The 24,500-nt window shown below is 48.2% G+C and overlaps 2 protein-coding genes across 6 annotated transcripts in view; both read left to right on the plus strand.

The window, feature by feature from the left end:
- Positions 1-3,378: 3,378 nt before the first annotated feature.
- LOC135392779 (pancreatic lipase-related protein 2-like) lies at positions 3,379-12,144 on the plus strand. Of its 2 annotated transcripts, none has more exons than XM_064623500.1 (10): positions 3,379-3,532; positions 5,470-5,744; positions 6,852-6,998; positions 8,113-8,221; positions 8,529-8,648; positions 9,445-9,573; positions 9,664-9,924; positions 10,890-11,010; positions 11,755-11,928; positions 12,015-12,144. In XM_064623500.1, the coding sequence occupies exons 1-10, from the start codon at positions 3,460-3,462 to the stop codon at positions 12,100-12,102; spliced, it is 1,497 nt and encodes a 498-aa protein (XP_064479570.1). In that variant the 5' UTR covers positions 3,379-3,459; the 3' UTR covers positions 12,103-12,144. The 2 variants fall into 2 exon arrangements, with proteins under 2 accessions (XP_064479570.1, XP_064479571.1); XM_064623501.1 differs by having other exon boundaries at positions 12,018-12,144.
- Positions 12,145-13,541: 1,397 nt separating this feature from the next.
- LOC135391289 (low-density lipoprotein receptor-related protein 1B-like) overlaps positions 13,542-24,500 on the plus strand; it is a 45,516-nt gene continuing 34,557 nt past the window's right edge. For 3 of the 4 annotated variants that reach the window (XM_064621498.1, XM_064621499.1, XM_064621500.1), the window contains exons 1-3: positions 13,542-13,819; positions 20,744-20,872; positions 23,542-23,660. In XM_064621498.1, coding sequence (XP_064477568.1) covers positions 13,557-13,819; positions 20,744-20,872; positions 23,542-23,660 — 511 coding nt within the window. In that variant the 5' untranslated portion in view covers positions 13,542-13,556. Of the gene's footprint in view, positions 13,820-20,717; positions 20,873-23,541; positions 23,661-24,500 lie in introns of all 4 variants that reach the window. The other variant, XM_064621501.1, reaches the window with a different exon arrangement.

Below are 24,500 nucleotides of genomic sequence, written 5' to 3' on the forward strand. Positions count from 1 at the left end.
CCTCGGAAGCACCCCGTCTGCGGGTAAGGTCATGGCCTAGGTTTTCTGGGACAAGGCTGGCGTTGTTTATGTTGATTTTCTGCCCAGACTTCGGTCATAAAATAACTGAACAATTTCAAAATTCCGAGCCACACATGTTACAGATCTTGTCGTGCCCTTTCCAGTAAGACCGCTCGCATTAAAATTTGACCGCTGGTTACGGAGAAAAAGCTTCAAATATGCGCCATACGGGATACATGTGGGGAGAGGGAGCTGGTATACCCCGTAATGAACCCTTTTCATACTCGCGACGTATCCTGCGGCTGTCCAGCGAAACAAGACCGGCGCGCGCCAAGGCACAGCAGTATTGAATATGTAGGGAACCTTCTTCAGCGCCGTTATGGTCACAGAGCATGCGCAGAAGCGTTGTGAAAAGGGGCTATTGTCATAGAAGTGTACGCTGAATGATTTCCACTAATCGGGAATGATAATTCTATCCTGCTGTGTAATGGTTCGGCTTCAGTGTCCGAATTGTAATTTCACTTTCGCCCAGAGTGTGGCTCTTCCTGCCAATGAGCTGAAGTGCAACCAGAAGGTTCTTCTGGAGTGGACAATGGAACCATAATTGACAACCTAAACAGGGCAGGCATACTGCCTCACTTCTTGGCTAGTCCTCCAGCGGGCGAAATTGACGTCGATTACGGTTACGGGCGCGTCATTCGCATGGGTAACTACCTCGTCGCCCAGTACCTCTGGCTGGAACCGCTGAATGTCACCTTCAACATGGAGGATGGGAAGCTATACGCCCTTGCGCCTACAGACATCACAATCATGTACTGGCAGTACTGGCTAGTAGTGAACATCGTCACGAAAGACGTGTATTCGGGTGACGAACTCATCGTGTACAGCGGACCGTTTCCAACGACGGGTAACAAACATACTTTGGTGTTTCTAGCATATTCGCAGGGTAACACCGAGGTTGACGTCAAGAAACTTCAGAAGGACGGCGAAGGTGATCTCTCGACGATAGACCCTGGGGTGTTTGCTCGGGAAAATAAGATGGGCGATCCGATCGCGATGAACTATTTTATCACGGATGCTGAGCGGAATGAAAAAAAAAAAAAAGTCGAAAGCGATACACGATAGTGAGGAAGAGAGGAGGAGGAAAAGAAAGGAGGCCATTGGAAAGAGGAGGAAGACCAAGGAGTCGCAGGTTGAGCCCTCAAGTATTGCGGGCTACCTCAAGCGATGGCAATACTGAGCTGGAAGCCGCCAAAACTAGTGGCATTCGGAAACCTGGGATATAGTGTCTTGTTCTGGTGACGTGTCTCGTAAGGATTAAACGTTTTTAGCGTTAGACAAATTCAATAAATACGAATGCTTTCCTTCTGGTTTTCCTTTTGGGGTGAGGACACTAAGTAAACTCGGATCAACTAAGGAAGGGGTCTCGGATACGCGGCGCGCAATCTGATATTCTGCGGCCCGACGGCATTTGACATCCGGCTTTTGACGCACACGGAAGTTGCTGCATCGAAAATCAAATTGAACTAGCAATGAAATATTTTCAAGCATTGGTTTTACGCCTCCACGGCGTATTGGTGCAAATGTCCATAGTTTGGCAAGTCCGAGCGCACTTCTTTTCCTGATACGCCTCAACATGTCTGAGTTGCGACCAATAATATTGTGCCTACATTGCAGCATATCCACAAATGACCACGTTGGTAAGTTAGAACTGAATCTCGCAAGCTTTGAGGAACCTTTCCACAGGAAATCCCGGGGAAGACCTCGGACAGCACAGCCGATGGTCGGATTCGAACCCACAACCTCCCAGTCTCCTCTTGCCGTGCCGCTGGTCATGCATACGTGTGTGTTTGTTTTACTTTAACCATCCTTTTACTGTTTACTTTGAGTTACTTCTTTCCAGTTGTTTCCCGTCCCGTCCCTTGACGTGAGTGACACTTAAGATTTCATGTAACATAATGTAACAGAGCATAGCATGTCCGAGAGCATAAAGCCATAAGATCTGCAGAGCAATCTTCGACGCCTGCTGCAGCTCCACCAATTTCGTCCCAACGCTCTCAAACCCACTCGATCACCAAGAGACAGCTGTCAGTCTTCGAGAAGTCATTCAACTGCTTCGTAGCTGCCAATGCAGCTTACCAGTGAAAGCCATCAAACGTTAACACAATGAAGGTCACAAAAGTCACCAAACAACAACTACTTCATTTTTTAAAGATGATGATGGGAGAAAAGAAAAGAGAATTCCAAAACCTCGCGCACCCCTACAACAGGGAGGGCCTCCCCCTCCTCCTCAAGTTTTTCTTCTTCTTCTTCTTGTACGACGTAGTCCAGGGTCAACGCGGACCGCAGCCCTACTTCAGTTTCAGGCCCCACAACCGATGCAACTAAAAAGATGAGCTATTTATAGAAGAACTTCACCACACACCACGCTCTCCTAGCCGCCCATCATTCGGTTGGTTGAAAATGTGGTGGTGGTGGTGGTGGTGGTGGTGATAATGGTGAAAGGGCTTGCCGTTGTCGGCCTCACACAAGGTTGAAAATGTGAGACGTAAGCCATATTGTAACACTTTGCATTTATCCGCGTCCCCTACCCCGCTCTTGTGAAATCGGCGATAACAGTGTCACTCTGTGCAATTGTTGGCCTTGACCTCGTGTCATGCTGTGAGGTCCCGTCTCTAAAGTGCACGAACCACATCGAAGTGTACAGTGTCTTATAAAGGCTGCCCGCTACATGCGATTTGTTGTAATGTGAAACGCACGTTACCATTTTTTGTTTTTTGTCACTAAGGAACAATAAAAGATATGCAACCATAATTTTGGTGCAATTGCAATTTGATGTAATTTCTGTAAGCACTTGACATTGTGCATGCTAGAAAATTGCAAAGTAAAACAAATGGAAGTGGTGTGAGGGAAAGCTTTTTCTTCATGTGTTCTTAAACTGTCCTAAATTGGTCCCTGATGATGACCAAGGGACAGCCTCAGGAACATCATCTCATACGCCAAAACTGGCAATGTCATGATACCCCAAGGATCAGCCTTTGACATCCCAGAGACGTCATCCTTATCCCCGTCTGACAACCCTGTGATAGCCCTCTGCTGACAGTGTGTTCTTGGGGGTATGCCGCTGTCTTGTCCCCTTACATTCTGAGCGTTTGTATTGGAAAGGAGTGCTTTATTAAAATAATAAAACACGATTAATTTTTCACTGGCTGCATCAAGCGAAATTTGTTCGCACTATAAAGTTACACGCCCGAGAGACCTATAGTTCAAGGCACTCCCTTATCATGCTGATACGACGTGGAGTCTGCCGCCGGTTCAATAAAGCAGGAAACCGGAAAAGGGTGACAAAGTCGTTACAAGGTCGGTGAAGGCACTTGTCACGATAGCGTTAGGCAAGGAAAGAGAGTAGTTTAGAAAGTTCACAGACGTTGAAGAGCTCTAGCTGTGACTCTGAATATAATGAACCTTTCGCACGGATGGTCCCTGCACTTCCTTGTGTTGCTCTTCGGTACAGCGCGGCCTCAAGCGAACCGTAAGTGAACCTTGAACTGTGTAAATCTCGTGAATGGTAAGGGCACCAGATGTTTTTTTTTAATTGTGTGTCAGCGCCCCGAAGCAACTGTGCCTATGAGCGGTGTGCAGACGTGGACAGAGGATAGAGGACAGCAGGAAGGAGTGGGGGCAGAGGGTGCCGTCGCCCCCTCCCTCCTGAGTTTTCTCTCCGGGGACCCTGCCCCCCCCCCACCCGAACTTTTGCTCCGAGGGTACCGACACCACATTTTTTATCTGTACGTGTCGTCCGAAACTGACTCACTTTCAGCTCTGTTACCGTGCAGAGTGAAAACGACCAGCTTAAAAAGTAGCAGACTAAATTAACCCGAATAGGTACCATATCCACCCAATTATCCTATGTGATACTGTATACTGTGATACCGTACCGAGTCGTTCCTAATAAGCACATAAATGGCTCCTCTATAGGTTAGGTTAGGTTGGGTTGGGTTGGGTTAGGGCTCCCCCCCCTCCCCCCCTCTCTGCCATGAGGGACTTTCGACGATCCGAGGCCGACTTGTGAGGGAACTGTGCCGACATTCGTCTGGAAAGTCTGCCGGAAGGTCCAGGATAAAACCCCATACGGCACAGCCGGTGCGGGAAGTACAGATCGGTGCTGTTACCCTTCAGGGTGAGACTGGACGCAGAAATCGGACCTTAAAAGAATTGACGTTGCGTCTGGAATTCAGTTCTGTACCACAACCATTACGACTGCTGAGACTTGACAGATAAATAAATTTAGTAAAGTACATTGCCTAGCGCAAAGAGAATTTTAAAAATAATACAACAAGGGAGGCGACCCATCTCCGATACAGCCCCGATACCAATCCCGGCGGAGGCGACCATCAATCAGAATGACTTCGTTCTGTCTGCCAACCTGATGAGAACAGGTGTTCTCCATTTTTGGGCAATTAATACAAAATGCCAAGTATACACAAAAATAAAAATAAAATAAAAAGTGAGAACGACAGAAAAAGGCTTAGCCCTCCCGCTTACAATAGACGAGGGGGTATTTATTGGCAGAAAGAAAGAAGAAAAAAGAATGGAGAAAGAGGAAAGGTCGGCCAGGCAGCACGCTGGCTTGCTATTCGCACCCCCCCCCCCCCCCGGAAAAAAAAAAGAACAAAAGAAACGAACTAATCTAACAGGGTGGCTCACAGGGAGCCCAGGAGGCCCGAATCACGCAGAAAGCGGAGCACCGCCTTTGTGACAGTCCACTGGCTAGACGAGGGGATTCGGAATGATGACTGGCTATTTAGTGGATGCTATGTGGTGGCAGTTTCTATTTTAACAGTGTAAAAGGTGAAGAAGTGTAAAAGTAGAGATAAATGTTCCTATGTCTTTTAAAGTATATCGTTAATGTACCGTCAGGAGTGTAGCGGTAGCCTTCGCGAGGTGAAGTGAGATAAAGGAACATGGGAAGAGTAAAGCTTGCGCCGTAAAACGAGAACTTCATCACATATAACACGCGCAATGCCATCGCTCCTGATTTGTACGCGCCTTTTTGTGACAATTAATACAAACTGCGTTAGCATCACAAAGAGGTGTACGTCTCCCGCTTTCAACAAATCATGGGACAGAAGGACGTTATTTGGGATGATGAATTTGCTAGAAGCACATGTCATGCGGTAAAGCTCCGTTTTACTTGTGTTTCATTACAGTGCAAAAGGAGAGTAAAAGTTAGGGATGTATTCCGTGTACTCTCATTTAGAGCGCCGCCCTATTGTGGAAACCCATTTTGCTGTGCATTGGAGCGGAAGTATCAGATCGAGAACTGCCGATATATCGTACATAGGCTGTTCCTCCAAAAGTACAGCACAACAGCGTATGTTGGATATATCGGCAGCAGACTATCTGAGGCTTTCGTTTCAATGTGCCTTCACTGGATCGCTCAATTTCCCACATTTGGTCATTTTGTAGCTGGGATGACAAAGTGCTACGACGAGTTGGGCTGCTTCAGCACCGGCGGTGTCTTCTACGACCCGGTACACAGACCTGTCAACTCTCTTCCTCAAGACCGCTCGAAAGTGAACACTGCTTTCATGCTCTTCGCCCGTGAAAACGGAGCAGGACACGTCCTCCGGTGGTCAAGCAGCTTGGACGATGTTCGAAGCTCTCCCTTCGATGCTTCCCGAGCGACGAAGATCATCGTTCACGGATTTTTGGACAACATCTTGATTGTCAAGTGGATGATGGTACGACTGGCGGCCGGATTCTTAGACTCGGACCTCCAGTCGAGCAGAGAACGGTTTCGTGCTTCACAAATCTTGAGCGTCTATCGGGTCGCGTTTGGCCTGGCGAATTCCCCACAAAGAACGCGTGTCCCCTGCGACGAAACAGCGTCTAATCCAGCGCCTGCATGCAGTCGTATATAGCAGGTTATCAAGAAAGCCCTTAGCCCCACGACATATAGCGTTACTATAGCGTTGTAACGTTACTATATAGTTATTGGGTCAAGGTTCAGGTCCTTGCGCCGGCACGCATTCATTGTTCTTTTTTCTTGCGACGTTATAGTTACATATTATTTGAGATTATTCACCATCCGTGCAATTTTGCCTATTTCCAAAACTAAAGAGGAGAGAAAAGTAATCATAACTACTCTGTTACGGATTAAGCTGTCCGGAAAAGGAAGAAGGAAGAGGAGCAAGAGGGCGTGGACCTTTGGGAACGTTTTGCACGTTTTGTAAGAAAAGAGGTAAATGTTGTTAGTAGAACACGGGTTGAGCTGGGACAGCCTCCTTCCGTTCTTAACAATGTCTGTTGTGTTAATGCTTGTCTGCATTCTTCGACCAGCGCTTCAGTTTGTGCGATGTTATCGAGCTACGAGACATATATAGCACGGGGTGTTCCACAAGAGGACGTCACTGAATTAAAAAAAGACAAGATTTTCCTTCAAAAAAATTACAAACCCACTTGAAATACACTCATATAGACTTTCGCCTCAGACTGAGGCCTTCTGCAAAAATGCCGCCTTTGCTCGACATTTTTTCGGGTTTAATTAGATGCTAATTAGCTTAATTAGTACGTAGCACGAATGCAAACGGCAAACGTCTGTATGAATGTATTCCAAGTAGTTTTATAATTTTCTGAAGTAAAAGGACTGAAGTGAAGTACTTAGGAATTGAGTGGCATCCTATCGTGGAACGCCCTGCACATTCCTCACACGAAGTTCCCACTCCTCTTTCCGTTTTTCCTTTTCTTTTTTTCACGTCAATAACAGTCTGAGTAGAGTATAATGTCGCGATATGTCACTATATGCGACTATAATGTCATAAGGGATTCAAAGAGGCTTTCCCTTGCAGGATATGGCGACAGCATTTCTCCTTGAAGGCAACTACAATGTCTTCGTAGTCGACTGGAAAGGAGGAAATGGCATGCCTTACACTCAGGCAACGGCTAATACCCGATTAGTCGGAGCAGAAATAGCGTTGCTTATAACCAAGTTACAGGTAAGGCGACTTTAGCAGTATAGATACACCTATACAGGTTATGACGCCGTCAGTTACCTCTATACCGCGTGGACTGCGCATGCTGGAAACACGACCTAGAAACGAAACCTGATCGCTCAAACGATATGACATAACAATTAAGTGTCCGCCAATCACGACTGTGCTTTTGTTTTTCGTAGTTATGGAGACGAGCCGCCATCAGCCGCATGGGAAGCTACTGCCATAGAGAGCCTGTATTTGAAATCGTCTGCGACGATTGGCAGACATATGGGAACATAAGTGACCTGTTGGTAATGCATCATTTTAACGTCGGCACAGTTCCCTTAGAAGTCGGTCCTGGACGCACATTCCTCCAAAGCGTTAGTCTTGACGTTGCCCACCTCTGTGGGGCGGACAACGGCGAGAACGCCACCCCTACCGCCACCACCACGCCAAGACTGGGATGTGACCCGAACATATGAACCTATGAACACCCGCGCAGTCCGCAGCATCCGCCTCCAGGAAAGGCGGTGAGGGTGTTGCATGAAAAAAAAAATCATGGAAATTCCTGGATTCCCTTAAAAAAGAATTATGGGAACGCCGATGGCGCAAACCCAGCAACGCGACCTGTCCACGAAGTGTAGGGGTCAGCAAATGGCAGCAGTCAACTGCTGACGACAGTGGTGTGTGCAAGTCCAAAGAATAGTCTTGGCACGGTTACCAGTGAGTAGGATTCTGGTTCCACAGTACACAGATGCCACTAGATACGAATGCAGCATTAATATTCGAACCTTGCTATTTCATGAAAGATGGCTACAGCGTTTGCTCTCTTCAGGAGCAATACGTACACATCTGGGGCCTTTGAGATGTCGACCATTCAGCCAACGCCATAAAGAAATCCTCTTCCTGTACCCCACTGTACGTCGGGATTCAGTCAACCGCCTCACACGATTTCAGACGCAGGCTTGCTGCGACTTTAGAAGCGGCTGATGACAGCTGGTATCGGTTGTTGCGGCCGCCGAAGCACAGTCGTAATGGGCGGACTCTTAATAAGCGATCAGGCAGTGTCTGTTGGATGGTGTTGATTGAGACGCATTTAATTGTTGTTTACGTCACTGTTGTCCTTTATCCTTAGGAAGCATTCGGCGTTGATCCTATGAGCTTCCATATCGTGGGCCACAGTCTCGGAAGCCACATCGCAGGATACGCGGGAGAAAGGATCAACAAAGTTGGCCGGATTACGGGTAATACAAAGATATTTTACCTGCCTTTTGGAGAAAGGGGCAAGGAAGATCATGTTGTGCTGCTGTGTACACAGGAACGCGTTCAGGATGTGCTGATGAAGTCTGACGTCACTGCGTGACGCAGCAGGACCTCATAGAAGAACAGATCAGGAGGCTGACTCATGACCCTGCCTGCCATGTTTCTGCTGCGTCACGCTGGGCTCGCTACGTCTTTTGTCTGTCGGAAGAACGGACAGCGCATGGACGAGAAAAACGCAAAACGTTCTGCGAGATCGGTCGTTATAGTGTTTCTACCGTTATCTTTCAGGCTTAGATCCAGCCGAACCTTATTTCCAGCACATGCCGCCACAAGTCAGGATTGACCGAAGTGATGCCGATTTTGTTGATATTATCCATACGGACAGTTCTCCATTCAAAGAGAATTTAAGTAAGTACCATGTTTCACATGACATGTTTGTAAAGGACTACCTTACTACTGTAACTACCTTACCTGGGAGTGACTAGTAAAGAGAGTAAATAAGAGTAGATGGAGTGTAACTATTACGTTTGCGCTCTTCCTATACTTTTTTTCGCCCATCTTACCCCTGATCACACGCCTTACTCTTCCGATACTCTCTTTACCCTGCTACGACGACTGTGACGTTGTTATACCACGCTAACATGCAGGTTCTCGTCCGCTGACTATCTGTAGTCGAAAATCGCAGCTTGTCAGGATTCACCAAAATATGTCGTGTTAGTGAGCCATCCTTTGTCGGTCCAGGTCTCAACGTGTGTACTCCCGTCCAGGTAACCCCTCTCAGTGTGTAGACGCCCAAGCCGACGTCAGGCACAGGGCATGAACGCTAAAGGGACACTCTTCATCACTGAACAAAAAGCAGTAACACAGTAACATAATTTTACTCGGCATCCAAAGTAATTTTTTCTCACTTGCAGGTTTAAGTTACACCCATGAGCAACAGTGTAACACTTTTCGAAGCAAGAAGTGAACTTACGCTAAAAATGAGTGACCCCAGTGACAAATATTTTACACCTCATAAGAGCTGGGCACACTCTATTTTTTTTAGAGTGAAGCCGTCTATTCACTTCTCGCAACAGAAAACAACTATACGACTTGCCGCAGTTCAGGCCTTTCCTTTCTCGAACTGACTCGAAGGCACTGCTGATTAACAGTCTCTTCCCGTCCACAAAGGTGCGATTTTCGGACTACCCTCTCTTCTTTCCAGTTGAGGGCTTCGGAATGAGCGAGCCAGTTGGACACCTGGACTTCTATCCGAACGGCGGGGAGCAAATGCCGGGTTGTGGGGACATCACAAAGGCGGCAAAACTTGTTCTTTCTGGACTCTCAATCAGTGGTAAGTCGGAGATTCCAAGCTAGCTCTGAGGCGCAAGACCTGCGGGCTATGCAAGCGTAGTGACCTTTCGAGTTATCTCTAATCGCGCAGACAAATTTGCTGCACTCACCTGCAACCACCACATGGCAGTGCAGTACTTCTTAGAGTCCATCAACGAGAACCGATGTCTGCCAGTCGCCCATGCCTGTCTCTCCAACGAGCTATTCGATAGTGGATGGTGCGCCGAATGTGGGCTCGATGGGTCCAAGTGTGCGCCGCTTGGTTTCCACGCCGGCCGATGGCGTCGCTTCAAGGATGACTCCAGCTCTGTTCGAATGTTCCTCGACACCAGTTCACGACCACGATACTGCTGTAAGTTCTATGCGCTATGTGCACCTGGCACACTGCATAGCACGCTCCTATCCTATCATGATCCCGAGTAACATCATTGCTCTCCCCTGTTTTTTTTTTCTTTTTGTTTAAGCGGGAGGTGTGTACGCCCTTTTGTGACACTCGTGATAATGGTATCAGTTTATGCAGTGATTGGCATTCTTCGTGTTACGTGGCGAAGTTCTGTTTTAAGTGACCTGGGTTCGAATCGTCAGCTGTGCTGTCTGGGTGTTTTCTTTAGACCCTTTAAGGGAAATATCGGTAAAGTTCCCTGTGAAGTCGGCCCAGGACACATTATCCCCCTGCATTAGACGTGATGTTGCCCGCATGATCAGATCAGATCAGCGGCTTTAGGTGTGAGCACAAGAGAGGAAAACGTGTTGTGTTTCCAGCAGCTTTATGCTATAGTTGGCTACTAGAGTGCACAAAGTTTTAATGACATCTTTTGTTCTTATTTTGCTCCGCATGGGAGCTCATAAAATCTTCTGAACTCCTATTTTTGTAACCCTTTCCCCCTTAGTGTGGCGTGTCAATGTAGCCTCCTTTCTTCGCAGCTTTGCGCTCAGGCTACGAGCCGTCAAAAAAGGAGGCGGAGCCAAGGGTTAATTTTCGGCGAATTTATTTCGGCAATTGCCATTGCATTACGAGTGGGATGATGTGGTGTACTGAGTAAAATGACCACGGGGAACTCATTTCCGCAAAGAAAACGTTAGGTTGCCTTGGGAAATTTCGGAGTTCGATTCAAGAAATTAACTTTCCGTCAATTGAAATGAAATAAAAATATTATCAATATGTGGCAAAATTTATTGGCAGAAAAAAATCCCTTGACCGCATGTCTCTCTAGCACCTACGTTTTTTACTATGAATTTCTATGCAGTCACTCGTAATGATGGTTGGCTATGTCTCCACATGATGGTACCGACTTATCTTTGTACTGTTCATTTCAGTGTTCCAATACTTCCTCTCTGTGCACATGGCGAACATACCTGGTGCTCCCATAATAAATGGTCGCCTGTACCTAATATTACGTGGCACGAACGGAGAGGCAATGTTGACTCTAACACCCAAGTAAGCCACTTACAGCACTACACACTCTGAAAACAGAACTTCACCGCATAGGACACTGTGCGCCAAGCATTGCCAGGAATGATAGGGTTATCGCTTGTGATTGGAAGACACAGGGAGGCATACGCCTTTTTGTGACAATTTCATATATCCAAAGTGTCACAAAAAGGCGTACGCCCTCCTCTCTCTTCGAATCAGAAGCGATAACCCTATCATTCGTGGCAACGGTTGGTGTACAGTTTGCTATGCGGTGAAATTCGTTTTTAAGAGTACTTAAAAACGAACTTCACCACATTGCACGCTCCTTGCCAACCATCGTCCTGAGTGGCATCGTTCTTTCCCCTGATTTGCTGAAAACAGGGGGCGTACGCCCCCGTTTTCATCAAATCAAGTGAGAGAACGATATCATTGGGGAATATGGTTGGCTAGGAGCTGTGCTATGCGGTAAAGCTCTGTTTTCAGAGTGTACGTGCACTCTTAGAAATGAACTTCACCACATAGCACGCTCCTGGCCAACCATGACCCCGAATGACAACGTTCTCGCCCCTGATTTGCTGAAAACGAGAGGAGGAGCCTATTTTGTGCCATTATGCACGGCACAAAATAGGCTCCTCCTCCCGTTTTCAACAAATCTAGGGCGAGAACGTTGTCATTCGGGGTGATGGTTGGCTAGGAGCGTGCTACGTGGTGAAGTTCATTTTTAAGAGTGTATAGAGTTGTGGCCGCCCTTCACGTGTTTTGTTCCAGCGTCTTGATGCTGCGGCCCGCGACGAGCTACAGATTCACACCGACGACGCGCGTAGACGTCGGGGAATTGAGAGCGGTGCTGTTTAGGTACGTCAGCGCCGACTTCCTGTACAGACCAAGAATTTACGTGCAAGAGGTTAGGATCAGCTCGATGAACGTCGACGCACCACAGAGGTAGATCACGCACATTCAGTTTACTCCGTTCAGCGGGAAATTAGAGTATGCCGGAATTCATTTCGGATTTCTTTTCCCGTCGACAGTAGAACAGGAGAGCCTACGGAGAGACTGTGCCCAACTGTCACGAACGGAATTCAATCTGATCAGTCTGTTCATCTGCTTCCTTGCTGACACTCGTGGAGCCTCATAAATAAAATATGTTGTAAACGAGAATCATGTGATGTTGCTGTCTGTGTAGATCTGTAGGTAGATCCGACTTTCGAATGAGAAAGTGTGTAGAATTTTTTTTTTATTCAGATACGTCAAAAACCTATAGTTACATGACGAAGGAGCTAAATTATTTTGTTATTAGGCACGAAGCACTGTTATCGTACAGGTTGGGACAAAAGTTTACGGAACACGCGAGCGACGTACTTTTTCTTCGGTGCGACACCCTAGCGACAGCCGGAAGCGGGTGCGTTCACTGTTTCGGAGGGGTGGGTGGATGCGCTGTTAGCGACACGCAGTGGTCGCTCCAGTGTCGCTTGGGTGTGCCTGGGAAGTACATGTTCCCGCTGGCTGTGTGTCGCTCACAGGGCACCCTTCCATCCCTCCGAAACAGTGAACTCACCCGCTTCCGGCTGCCGCTAGGATGTCGCACCGAAGAAAAAGTACGTCGCTCGCGTGTTCCGTAAACTTTTGTCCCAACCTGTACAAGAGACACGAACGTACAAAAAGTAACAATACAAATGACAAGTAACAGCAACAAGTGACACCCACACAAATGTGTGGGCCAGGACACAATGCTGCTTACTTGCCTATAAAGATTCAGTTAGGATTGCTGTGGATAAGAATAGTTTTTGAGCACAACAACTTTATTTACGTTGTTTTTTAAGATGGATATGGTTCTACCAGCAGTCTGGGGCTCGTTCTTGAGCGTTACACAACTAAGTACATGTAAGCATTGCTCTTTCCACAGCAGAAGCGGGTGTAACTCTCGCACCCTCTCCTTCGACAACAACAAGTATTTTAGAGCTGCTCAACAACGGGCCACTGGTCGTAGCCATTGTATAGCGAGCCGCACCATCTGCATGTCTGTTATCGAAGACAGGCTGCTTGGCAACTTTGGTCTTGGGTGTCATGACTTTAGTCTTGGGTGTATCTATTGCTAAAGTCTCCTTACTTGCACTCGAACATCATGGTCGAACACTTTACCATGATTCGTCGTAAGCTCACGGGCGAAGGCCAATCGCAACGTGTTATTTCAAATCGCTGCCTTTTCAAACGGTTTCCATGTGCTGTCGCGGTTAGTCCTGAGCGCGTCATTTAAAAAAAAAATTGCGGTAATGAACGTTATATGTTGAGTTCAGCATCAGGCTCCTAGGCGGATTTATGCCGACATTGGCCTTACGGTGCATGAAGGAACCGAAGCACTTAGACAACACAGCTGGGATTGAAACACGGGTCACCTACAAATCTATAGATAGACACAAAGCCTAACTACCTACGGTTGTAACCACAGTACCCAAAAACACCCTAGCAACAAAGGAACTGCCTTGGGAGTCTGACAGGGCATCAATGAAGAAAGACGTAAAGATTTTTTTTGTTCTAAAATCAATGAAGAAAGAGAGGCTATTGGTTCCTTGATGCAAAACCGCATCCCGTTATTTGCGGAATCCGTGCCCTGTGTTGTTTCCACGGGTTTGATCTCATGCGAAACTACGGTTGTCGTATATGTACTCGACAACCAAGCGAAACAAGCGCGCAGTGAACAATCGGCTGCACACGTGCGGGTGCACGTGCGGACGCGGGCCGTATTCAGAACAGCTGAACTACGGCCGGTAAGAAGGAACAACGAGGCCTCGCAAAATTGTCTTCGCGAAACTGACCAAAGACTTCACTGGTCCAGGTAAGTGGACTAGTTTCTCGTATGCGTACACGACACGCTTTGACAGCACCAGTCGGATTTGTTAAAAAGATGCGGTCACGTCGTTTCGCGGGTTATGAAGCCTTCTCGATTATACAAAGCCCTTGCTGCTACTTTTCAAAAGTGTTGCCAAATTCTCCTTCGTGTCACTACCTTGTCGCCTGCAACGAAATTCCAAGACAATGGAGTGTGTACTGTTGTATTCTGCTATGATCGCGGGTGTTGTAACGTACTGTAGACATCGGAACGAACCGACAGATCACACATAGGACCTGCACGTTGACCTGGATGACATTCGTACCATGCCTTCCAGCTTTTCTCAGCACAGTGTAACAGTGTTAACTGCAGAATCTAGTTAATTGATGCCACTCACGCCATCTGTCTGAGAAGCTCGCTTTCCTTACCGCAAGTATGCGCATGCAGTGCTGGCTTGAAACATAAAGGCCTGGGCATACGAACCTTGTGGCTAACACCAGACAGCTATGTAAGGTCGGCGCCGCTCAGGAGCATACCGGATATACAGAACATCCTGCCACTGCTGTCTCACTGTTGGTCACTGTTGGACTATACTTTGAAGTGCTCATTTCGAAAGACGACTTCAGTAAAAAATGTCGCGGAATACCCCGCTTGATAGTTCCCTTGCATTTGATTAGTGATGTCCCCACAAGATGGTTCTTCCTGTACGAGATATTTGAATGAACTGTAATGGCATGGATTAGGCTCGTCCCAGGCTGTCCTATAGGATGAGCACGACGATTTAGGATGTCCTGGTAGGTGGAACGGATGAGGCTCGTAATAGGGTAAGGTGGTCTATGTTGAAGACACTTGAGCTATTTTGTTAATAGCAGTCAGAATAATCGCCTAAATTGTACCATAATTCGTTAAGTGAATCCCCAAACCTTTGAGAAATGATGCACAAATTACTGTGGTGCTGAACCATGTTGTTAAGGAAGACGACAGGATTGCAGGGACACGGGAGCTCGTGAGCTTCCGCCCTCGATCTTCTCTTCCGCCATTACTGTCAGTAAATGGTTTGCCACCGATCCTTACGGACGTCTCCTGCTTCCTTATACATTCAAGTGTGTTCCGCACTAGACCCCACGACCGCATCCCGATCTTTGGCTCCCGCAAGTGACGGCGGTAATGCTACGGGACCTCGACGATCCTCCTCAGGAGATCGGAGTCACTCTACCGGAGTCACTCTACCGAAGCTGCGGATCGACACCTTTAGCGGCGACCTATCTAAATGGCAGGGGTTCTGGGACCAGTTCCGTGCGAGTATTCATGAAAACGAACGTCTCACTGATGTCAACAAGCTGAAGTACCTGGTTTCTCTCGTTTCTGGGCCAGCAGCCCGTGCCATTGAAGGTCTCTCAATTAGCGATGAGAACTACACGACTGCCGTGGACATACTTCAGAAGCGATTTGGGAAGGACGAGCTTCTTGTGACCGAAAACATGGGGCGCCTTTTCGAGCTCAGGACTGTTCGGTCCAGCACCGACGTAAAGGGGTTGCGTGAGCTCCACGAGACTGTTACAGTGCGCATCAGGAACCTGGAGAGCCTAAATGTTACGACAGCACAATACGCAATTCCGCTTCGGCAGGTCATCTTGAAGAAGATTCCTAGAGACCTCGAAATGGACTTCTACCGAACCAAGGACAAAGGCAAGGACACCAACGGCGACTCTTTATCATCCCTACTAGATTTCCTGGAGAATGAGATTGAATGTCGGGAACGAGCCCGAAGGGAGGCAGATGACGTTCCCAAGCGTAGGGAGCCGACCCCAGCCTCTGCATCTTCGCTGACAGCAACCGCGTCGTCTGTCTCAGATCCAGCATCTGCAATGGCTGCCCCAAGCACTCCTACGTGTGTGCTTTGCAAGTCCGGACAGCATCGATTGGAGGGATGCACTGCTGGTTTGAGCCCTGAGGAAGTACGACTGATCCTGCGCCGGGAGGGCAGGTGTTTCCTTTGCGGACGACGGTCGCACATATCGAAGGATTGCAGGGTAAGGCGGGTCTTGCAGTGTGATCGCTGCCATAGACGTCATCTTACTCAGCTGTGCCCCGGAGTCAACTCGTCCAGCACTGAGCAGTCCCCGCAGTCGTCTCAGTCTACAGCACAAGAGCCGTCGACGGTGCATGCGTCTACGGGAACTGTTGTGACATCTCTTTCGTCATCCTCTGCCGTTTTGGCAGGCGCGGCGGTCCTTCTGCAAACAGCCAAGGTGTGGATTGAAGGAACTGATGGCCGGAGAAGTCTCGCACGCATACTTCTGGATGGCGGCAGCCAACGCAGTTTTATTCGACAGGATGTGTCGACGAAGCTCGGATGTACACTGCTTCGATCCGAAGATTTGCATGTTGGGGCCCTTGGAAACACTGCGTCAAGCTGCACGAAGTATCGATGCGTGCGGGTTCTCTTGCGCAGCCAATTTTCGGCGTCATGTATGGCAATCGAGGCGGTTGAATACCCCGACATCTGCTCCGATGGATTGCCTGTTCTCGATTCGCATTCAGCGCAACACGTCAAGAATATGGGTCTACAGCTTGCTGACGAGCCCTCATCTCCCACCGATATTTCATTATTAATTGGAGTGGACTTTTATTGGGGAGTTGTGACTGGAGCAACCGCCCGTTTATCAGATTACCTGGTGGCTGTTGAAACTCTGTTTGGGTGGACGATTCAAGGCTCAGGCAGAAATGCCAGCGGTGGTCACTGTCGCATCCCGTCGGTTCATGTTCTCCATGTTGAGGTGCACCAGGAAGATACCAACGTCATCGACCAGCAACTCTCCGCCTTTTGGGAGTTAGAGCATTTGGGCATAACTGATCGCCACCAGTCCGACTCCGACGGTGACACTGTCCTGCGCAAGTTCCGGTCCACAGCGCAGTTGTTAAACGGTCGTTACACCGTGCGCTTGCCTTGGAAGTCGGAAGCGCCTGAAGCATTGGGTGACAACAAGAAGCTGGCGGTCCAGAGGCTGGATAGTACCATCAAAAGATTACGGAGAGACCAAACGTTGCTGGAAGAATATGATTCCACCATACGTCAGTATTTGCGTCTTCAACACGCTGAACGGGTCCTACAACCGGAGTTGGTGGCCGGGCCTCTGTATTATATGCCGCACCACGCAGTCATCCGAAGGGACCGCGAGACAACAAAGGTTCGAATTGTGTTTGATGCCTCGTCGAAGGCTCACGGTTCTCTCTCTCTCAACGAAGCTCTTCACGCCGGCCCTAACCTTAACCCTGACGTTCTGCAATTGCTGTTGCGGTTTCGATCTTATCATGTGGCTCTCACAGCGGATATAGAGAAGGCGTTTTTACAGATCGTGCTGGACAGTGCTGACCGAGATTGTTTGCGTTTTCTGTGGTATGCCACGACGCCACGAGCAGGCGAACCGTTGCCCCCAGTAGAAATCTGGCGCATGACACGAGTGCCTTTTGGAGCCAAGTCCAGTCCCTTTCTTCTCGCTGCCACTATACGTCACCACCTGAGAGCAGCAGAAGAGACATACCCACGCACGGCGTCCTTACTTTCCAGCCATTTCTATGTGGACGACCTCGTTGTTGGTATGCCATCGCCGGAAGAGGCACTTACTGTTTACCACGAGTCGCGGCGAATCTTCCGCGACGCGGGCATGAAACTGGTTAAGTGGACGAGCAATGATGCTCATCTCCGGGCTACCTTTGACGCCGATGGGACAGGAAGTTCGACCACGTCGCCACTAAGGAAGGTCCTAGGAATCGTTTGGGATATCGAGACAGATGAAATTCGGTATCCGTTGAAGTCAATATCGGAGTTCCTGGAGCAACGGTCGAATACCAAACGGTATGTACTGCAAGCAGTGGCTCGCATTTATGATCCCTTGGGCTATGTGGCGCCTTTCGTGTTGACAGCCAAGATTTTGCTACAACGGATTTGGCTCTCCAAGATGAGTTGGGACGAAGAACTACCAGAAGACCTGATGGGAGTGTGGTCGTCTTGGTGCCAGCAGGTGCCTTTATTGTTTCGCGTCTCGTTACCACGGCGGCTCGGCGGGAAGATGTCGGAGGGCAGCATCGCGCTGCATATGTTTTGCGACGCGAGTCCGCGAGCATACGGTGCGGCCGCATACCTGGTGACGCTCGACAGGGACGGTCATTACAGTGCGGATCTTCTTTTGGCAAAGTCTCGGGTGGCCCCGGTCAAAACGGTCTCCTTACCGAGACTCGAGTTAATGGGTGCCGTCATCGCGACCAGGCTTATGAGATTCTTACAGACGACGTTATCTCTGTCCACCGTACCCACGGTGCTATGGACGGACTCTGAGATAGCACTCTACTGGATTTACGGATCGACGAACGACTGGAAACCTTTTGTACAGAACCGGGTGTCGGAGATACGGGCTGGTACGGAGCCTAGTCAGTGGCGTCACTGCCCCGGCAAAGAAAATCCCGCGGATCTTCTCACGAGAGGCACTTCATGCCTCCAATTGCTGAACAACAGTGCATGGTGGCAGGGGCCCTCGTGGCTTATGGATCAAGAGTCTTGGCCTCCAGCGTGGCGTACTCCGGATGAACCCTGCGTCGAGGTACGAAACGAAACAAAGGCCCAGACGGCGTGCTGCGTACCCATCTTGGCTACTACTACCCTAATGGATGTTGCCAAATACAGTTCGCTCCACCGGCTGCTGAGAGTTACCGCTTGGGTGTCAAGATTTCTGCACAACTGTAGGCATACCACAGCCGAAAGGAGGGGACCTTTGACGGCCGCCGAGGTAGTTGCAGCGGAAACATACTGGGTCACAGCGGCACAGCGTCAAAATTTCGGTTCTCATCCCGCGGTGCACAAGTCCTTACAAAATGTGTCTGTCTTCCATGATGACGATGGTGTTCTCCGTTTAACGGGCCGCCTTCAGTACAGCGATTTTGAAGAAACCCAAAGGCATCCCATCGTCATTCCCGCTGACCACCCGTTCACCGCTCTTTTAGTTTTCCGGGCTCATGTCAGGCTTCTGCATGCTGGAGTTCAGGAGACACTCGCCGCGCTTCGGGAAGAGTACTGGGTTCTCCGTGGTCGTCAGGCTGTGAAGAGGATCCTAAATGGATGTCGCACTTGCCGACGAGCAAAGGTTCAGGCGTGCACAGAAGTTACCGCTCCGCTACCACGAGACCGCTTGTCACAGTCCGCACCATTTGAAGTGACAGGCACCGATTTTGCGGGTCCACTGTACTACAAGTGTTCAAAAGGCGGCGGAAGAAAGTGCTACATCCTGATTTTTACCTGTGCCGTCACTAGGGCTGTTCACCTAGAGCTGACGAAGTCTATGACTACCGAGGATTTCCTAATGGCTCTTAGAAGGTTCGTATCAAGACGGGGCGTACCCGCCACTATATATTCAGACAATTTTCGGACATTCAAGCGAGCCAGTCGCGAACTCACCCCTGCCTGGTTGTCACAAAACGCTCAGGTAAACGTATTCCTGACTGCACGACGGATCACCTGGAAATTCATAGTGGAGCGAGGAGCATGGTGGGGTGGGTTTTGGGAACGCCTGATTCGCAGTACCAAAACCTGCCTGCGTACAGTCCTGGGTCCTGGCGTACAGTCCTAGCGCCCTCCGCTACGAAGAACTCTCTACCGTTCTCACAGAGGTGGAGGCGGTGATGAACTCTCGGCCTCTGACGTATCTGTCCGAAGATCCAGACGACCTTTCTGCCGTCACGCCGTCACACTTTCTGATTGGGCAAAGGCTCACCGCGCTTCCGTGTCGCGAACCCGAAGCAGGAACAACATCTACAGCGCAACAGTTGAGACGCCTGTGGATGTATAGGGAAGAATTGACTCATCAATGCTGGAAGAAGTGGGTTAAAACGTACATCCTCCTCCTGAGATCGGCCAACGTCTGCAAGCCCGTACCATCACACAGCGTCGCCGTCGGGGACCTAGTACTCATTGCTGCAGAGTCAAGGCCGCGAACATCGTGGCCTCTAGGACGTGTGAGTCACGTAACACAGAGCCCAGATGGAAGGGTTAGATCCTGTAGAATCAACTTGCCAGGAGGGAAAACCGTAAGCCGGCCAGTACAACTTCTCTACAAATTGGAAGCTGATTGACTTGTACTTCCGCGCCGGGGAGTGTTAAGGAAGACGACAGGATTGCAGGGACACGGGAGCTCGTGAGCTTCCGCCCTCGATCTTCTCTTCCGCCATTACTGTCAGTAAATGGTTTGCCACCGATCCTTACGGACGTCTCCTGCTTCCTTATACACATGTATTTATTTCGTACGAGCCCAAAATGACAGGCTACATATTTTCATCAACTTACCCCACCCTATGGGTAGGTTGAGGACATCAAAAAATTAATGCCGGGTTTAAATTTTGTCTTTTGTTTGGGCCAGCCGAAACGGTCAGCCACGAGTAATGCACATGGAAGCACAGGGCAGTGACACAGCATCATAACGGAGAGGTTATATTTTATTAGCTGAGGAGCAGAAATGAGCAAATTGGAAGTCAATGCTCGCGAAGTTACAGATGGGACAAAAAAAGACCCCTCTTACCTCGGCCACATCTGCAAAACAGTCTCACGTCTTTCTAAAAACCCACGTGCAGAACTTCAACACGTTACTTCAAAGCTCAGATAACGACAGTGTTCACCCTATGGTGTCACAGACGAGAAAAAAATATTGCTAAGAAAATGCCACGCGAAGACTCCAAACTGTCCTCAACTTGCCCCCGTCTTCAAGTAGCCCCACTTTTTCCTATATGGGCTGACTAGCTATATTAAGAAAATATCACTCTAGTATTCGCGAATTTGTCATTGAAACAGATGAGCACGCAATGATAATCTTTCCTTTGACCTATACACTGCGACAATACACTGTGTTCTACGCAGTGTCCGCTCAGTTTTTACCATTGCAGACAAGGACCTTCCAAGCAGAGGATACTCAGCCTCGTGGTCCTACCCGTGTTCGTCATGGTGCAACGCCATCGCGCGGGTTCTTCGCCGAACCCCCCGCCCGAACTGAGGCGGGCAGCTCCACAGAGCGAGTAGGAGGACATTTTATTCTTTCTTTGGCCATATGCTTTACAAACCCACATACAGCTGCCATTGACATCCCTCGATGTCATAATGGACTCTCACACTCTATGAAAAAAAGGAGTAAAATTGGGAGTAATTGCAGCTTATGGACCCATAAATATGTGCTCTTCGTGAATTTTTGTTATTTATTTAATCACACGAGTGACTAAGAGCAGAGGCAAAAAGTCACAGGAAACTTGACAAGGTCTCTAGCCCCTACAGCAGCACATTAAATAACCACAATGTATTCAACACTATGCACAATGATAAACAAGTACAGAAATGTCACTCAATCATCAATAATAATAAATAGCGAATGAAACAAAGATCAGCTTTGAACCTTACCCATGCTACAGCAATGTAACGTTTATATACAGCAGTGATTATTCTAAATTACAAAAATATGTTAGCAAATCATTTCTGTGTAAAGACAGCAAATCGCATGTATTATCATTGAGTAATCTAACTAAATTATATTGCAACCTGTGGAACCCATACGACGTCTGGCACTGTGGAACTTTATATGTTAAAGGGTGTCGGTAATTATTAATCGCCATGCCAGTGCTGGACAGCTGTTTCGGCCTTGTTGGGCCTCATCATGGGCCTGCCTGCGTACTGGCAGGCCCAACACGGCCGAAACAGCTGTCCAGTACTGGCATGGCGACGTTTGAGTTACAAACATATGCTATACGTGCAGCCAAAGAGCTCTGGCTATTTTTTTCCTTTTATACTTCACTGGCTTTGCTCTGGTCTTTCAGTGAGTGAGTTATCTCACCCTGACGGGAGGAATCACGTGTTACGTGACCTTCTGACGCCATCCACTCAAACGTTGCCTGCCTGCGTACTGTTGATGAGGCCCAACAAGGCCGAAACAGCTGTCCAGTACTGGCATGGCGACGTTTTGAGTTACAAACATTTGCTATACGTGCAGCCAAAGAGCTCTGGCTCTTTTTTTCCTTATATATATATATATATATATATGCATGTTGCAAGGTTTTATATCACTCGACATATCACGGTTGACGGTTTAATTCGAGCTCTCTTCATTCATAGACACAAATTACGTACCTGCGACTCTTATTAGAACAGCGCGTGAAATGCGAAGCTCTGTGGTATTCATTTAGTCCCGTACATTTACTCCCTAAAGTGACAAATTTTTGATCCAACGCATTTAGTCCCGAGAAGGACTAAAATTACTCCTTTTTCTTAGAGTGCAATTGAGTGTAAAAAAAAGTAACGAAAATGAACTTGGTGACAAGCTCTCATTCGTAAGCACTCATCTGTCCATGTGGCAGTAACTGAAAGTACCTTTCCCTTGCGGAACCAAAGATGCTGTTACCTTAAAAGCAATACGAAATAAACTAAAGTCACGTTGCGTTGTCCGTGATTTATGCGCGAACGAAGCCGCGCTTTCCCTCCAGAGCGGCCTCCCGTTGGTATTCTCAAACGATTTGCCCAATCATCGCTGGACATCTTTTGAGGAAACCAATGGGAAGGCGCTCCGCATTTTCGCGCTTCTTGGCGAGAGAAGGGGGAAGGTGCACGAACTATAGGTTTCGCTCCGTCATGATCACGAATGAGTCCCTTCAATTTAGGGATGTAGTTCCGTAGCCGCGCTTATGACTTTTTTTTAACAAACGGAAATAAACATCAAATAACAGATGATTTTACCAGAAAGAAGAGAAAATAACCGATAAGATGAAGCAAGGATCAGCGTCGTATGTCGTCCGAAACGTATAGAAATAAAAATTTACCGCCGGTTTCTGATCCGCCATGTTTATTGAGGTTCTCAGGACCCAATCGGCCGCACAGTCTCATGCCCGCACAGTCTACACTGCGTTTTTTAGGGGAGGGGGGCGCACCCGGATCTTCAATCAGTCAAACCCAAACTGACACAACCTCACTAAAGTGAGCTGGCCTAAACCAACCCAACGACCTTTTGCAATTAAGTTGGCCGTCCGGCTTAGCATTGCCGTGTTTCTCCTGCGCTAGAAGTGCTTCAGATGGTCAAATGCATATAAAAACCTTCTAGAGCATATATGTTTATAAGTCTTATTTTGTTATATTCGGTATATAGCCTTCTTACAATTCAATGCGCTATTTTGCTTTTAAACACGTTCACTAATTTTTAAAAGCCACAAGCCCGACTACGGAACTACGCCCGAATTTAGTATCGTAGTGGTGTGGTGCGTACACTGTAAACTGAAAAACACCCTTATGGGTGTAAATGGCTTGTCCTATAACTGACACCTCTTTTTACACCATATGGTCTTAGAACACCCTTTTCAGAGGGTGTATTCTGTGTAAGACACCCTTTGAAAGGGTGCTTTTCCTTGAAAATGCTTTCTTTTGCACCCTTTAAACACCCTTCTAGGAGGGTGTAAAGTTGTTAAACACCCTCCTAAAAGGGTGTTTAAAGGGTGCAAAAGAAGGCATTTTCAAGGAAAAGCACCCTTTCAAAGGGTGTCTTACACAAAATACACCCTCTGAAAAGGGTGTTCTAAGACCATATGGTGTAAAAAGAGGTGTCAGTTATAGGACAAACCATTTACACCCATAAGGGTGTTTTTCAGTTTACAGTGTACAGTCCTTTTTCCAGTGTAGGTCTTATCGATTGACGTGTTAACGATGCTTTCAGGAGACCGGAGCAGTCAACGTCGAAAACTGGTCCATCGACGACTGTCTTGATCGGCCTTGTGGTTGTCGTGGGCCTCGTCGTCTTAGTCATCTTCGCCTATCGATATGCCTTCCAAAAGGGTGACACCTTCCGTACCTTTTATTGCCATGGCGTAACCGTTTGTAACCGGTGGACCGTAGTTTTATTTGGAAAATTATGCGCCGAGAAAGCCATGACTGGACAGTCTGGAGTCTTCGTCTTGTAAGTTACCCTGACGAGGACTGAAGACAAAGGAGAGGAGGAGGAGCGAGGGACGCCAGGAGTCGCTACCAACTCGATTCGCACCTAATGGATCGATCGATCAGTTGAGAACTAACTGGGATTTATTATATTACTCCATTTTCCTAATTAGATACATCCTGGCCTTGCGGGTTAACCGTGGCAGCAAAAACGGAAGGAACTACCTGCTGGACGTGTTAGGCCGTCTGCTATCATGTTCCTACTTAGGCAATATTGGAGGCTGACCACTTTGCGTGCGACCAAGTCACGTAAATGATGGTGGCGGACGTCGATATACTTAGTTCTATATCGGATCCCCTCACCAAAGGGCCATCTTGATGCATCCCTGGCTATCTTCGTAGATGCAAGTAGGTTTGTTCATGCTGTGCCCGAAGTCTGACAGAAGCTGCCGCATCCGGAGTATCTCCTGAGATGCATGTGTGGCCGAAACGTATTCTGCTTCCGTTGACGACAGCCAAATTGCCCATACCTGTAATTGCAAATCGGCACGGGAGATGTGGCAGGAACTCCGCAAGGTACACGAGCGAGCCATCCTCAGCAATAAGGAGCAATAAGTTATACCAGTCGAGACTTGGAACAAAAGACGAGACGCACACGTTCATCAGGCACACTTTGGAGCTTGTAGAGCGCCTAAGATGTATTGGTCAGGAGATCGCCGATTCTCAAGTGTCTGCTCTTCT

Source organism: Ornithodoros turicata, chromosome 4 (assembly GCF_037126465.1).
Source record: "Ornithodoros turicata isolate Travis chromosome 4, ASM3712646v1, whole genome shotgun sequence".
Lineage (NCBI taxonomy): Eukaryota > Metazoa > Arthropoda > Arachnida > Ixodida > Argasidae > Ornithodoros > Ornithodoros turicata.

Bases quoted from the DNA above. Each gene is read 5' to 3' on its own strand.
- LOC135392779 (XM_064623500.1), top strand. From the start codon at position 3,460: ATGAACCTTTCGCACGGATGGTCCCTGCACTTCCTTGTGTTGCTCTTC. The intron at 3,533-5,469 runs GTAAGTGAACCT...GTCATTTTGTAG, and splicing joins AGCGCGGCCTCAAGCGAACC to CTGGGATGACAAAGTGCTAC. The intron at 11,011-11,754 runs GTAAGCCACTTA...GTTTTGTTCCAG, and splicing joins ATGTTGACTCTAACACCCAA to CGTCTTGATGCTGCGGCCCG.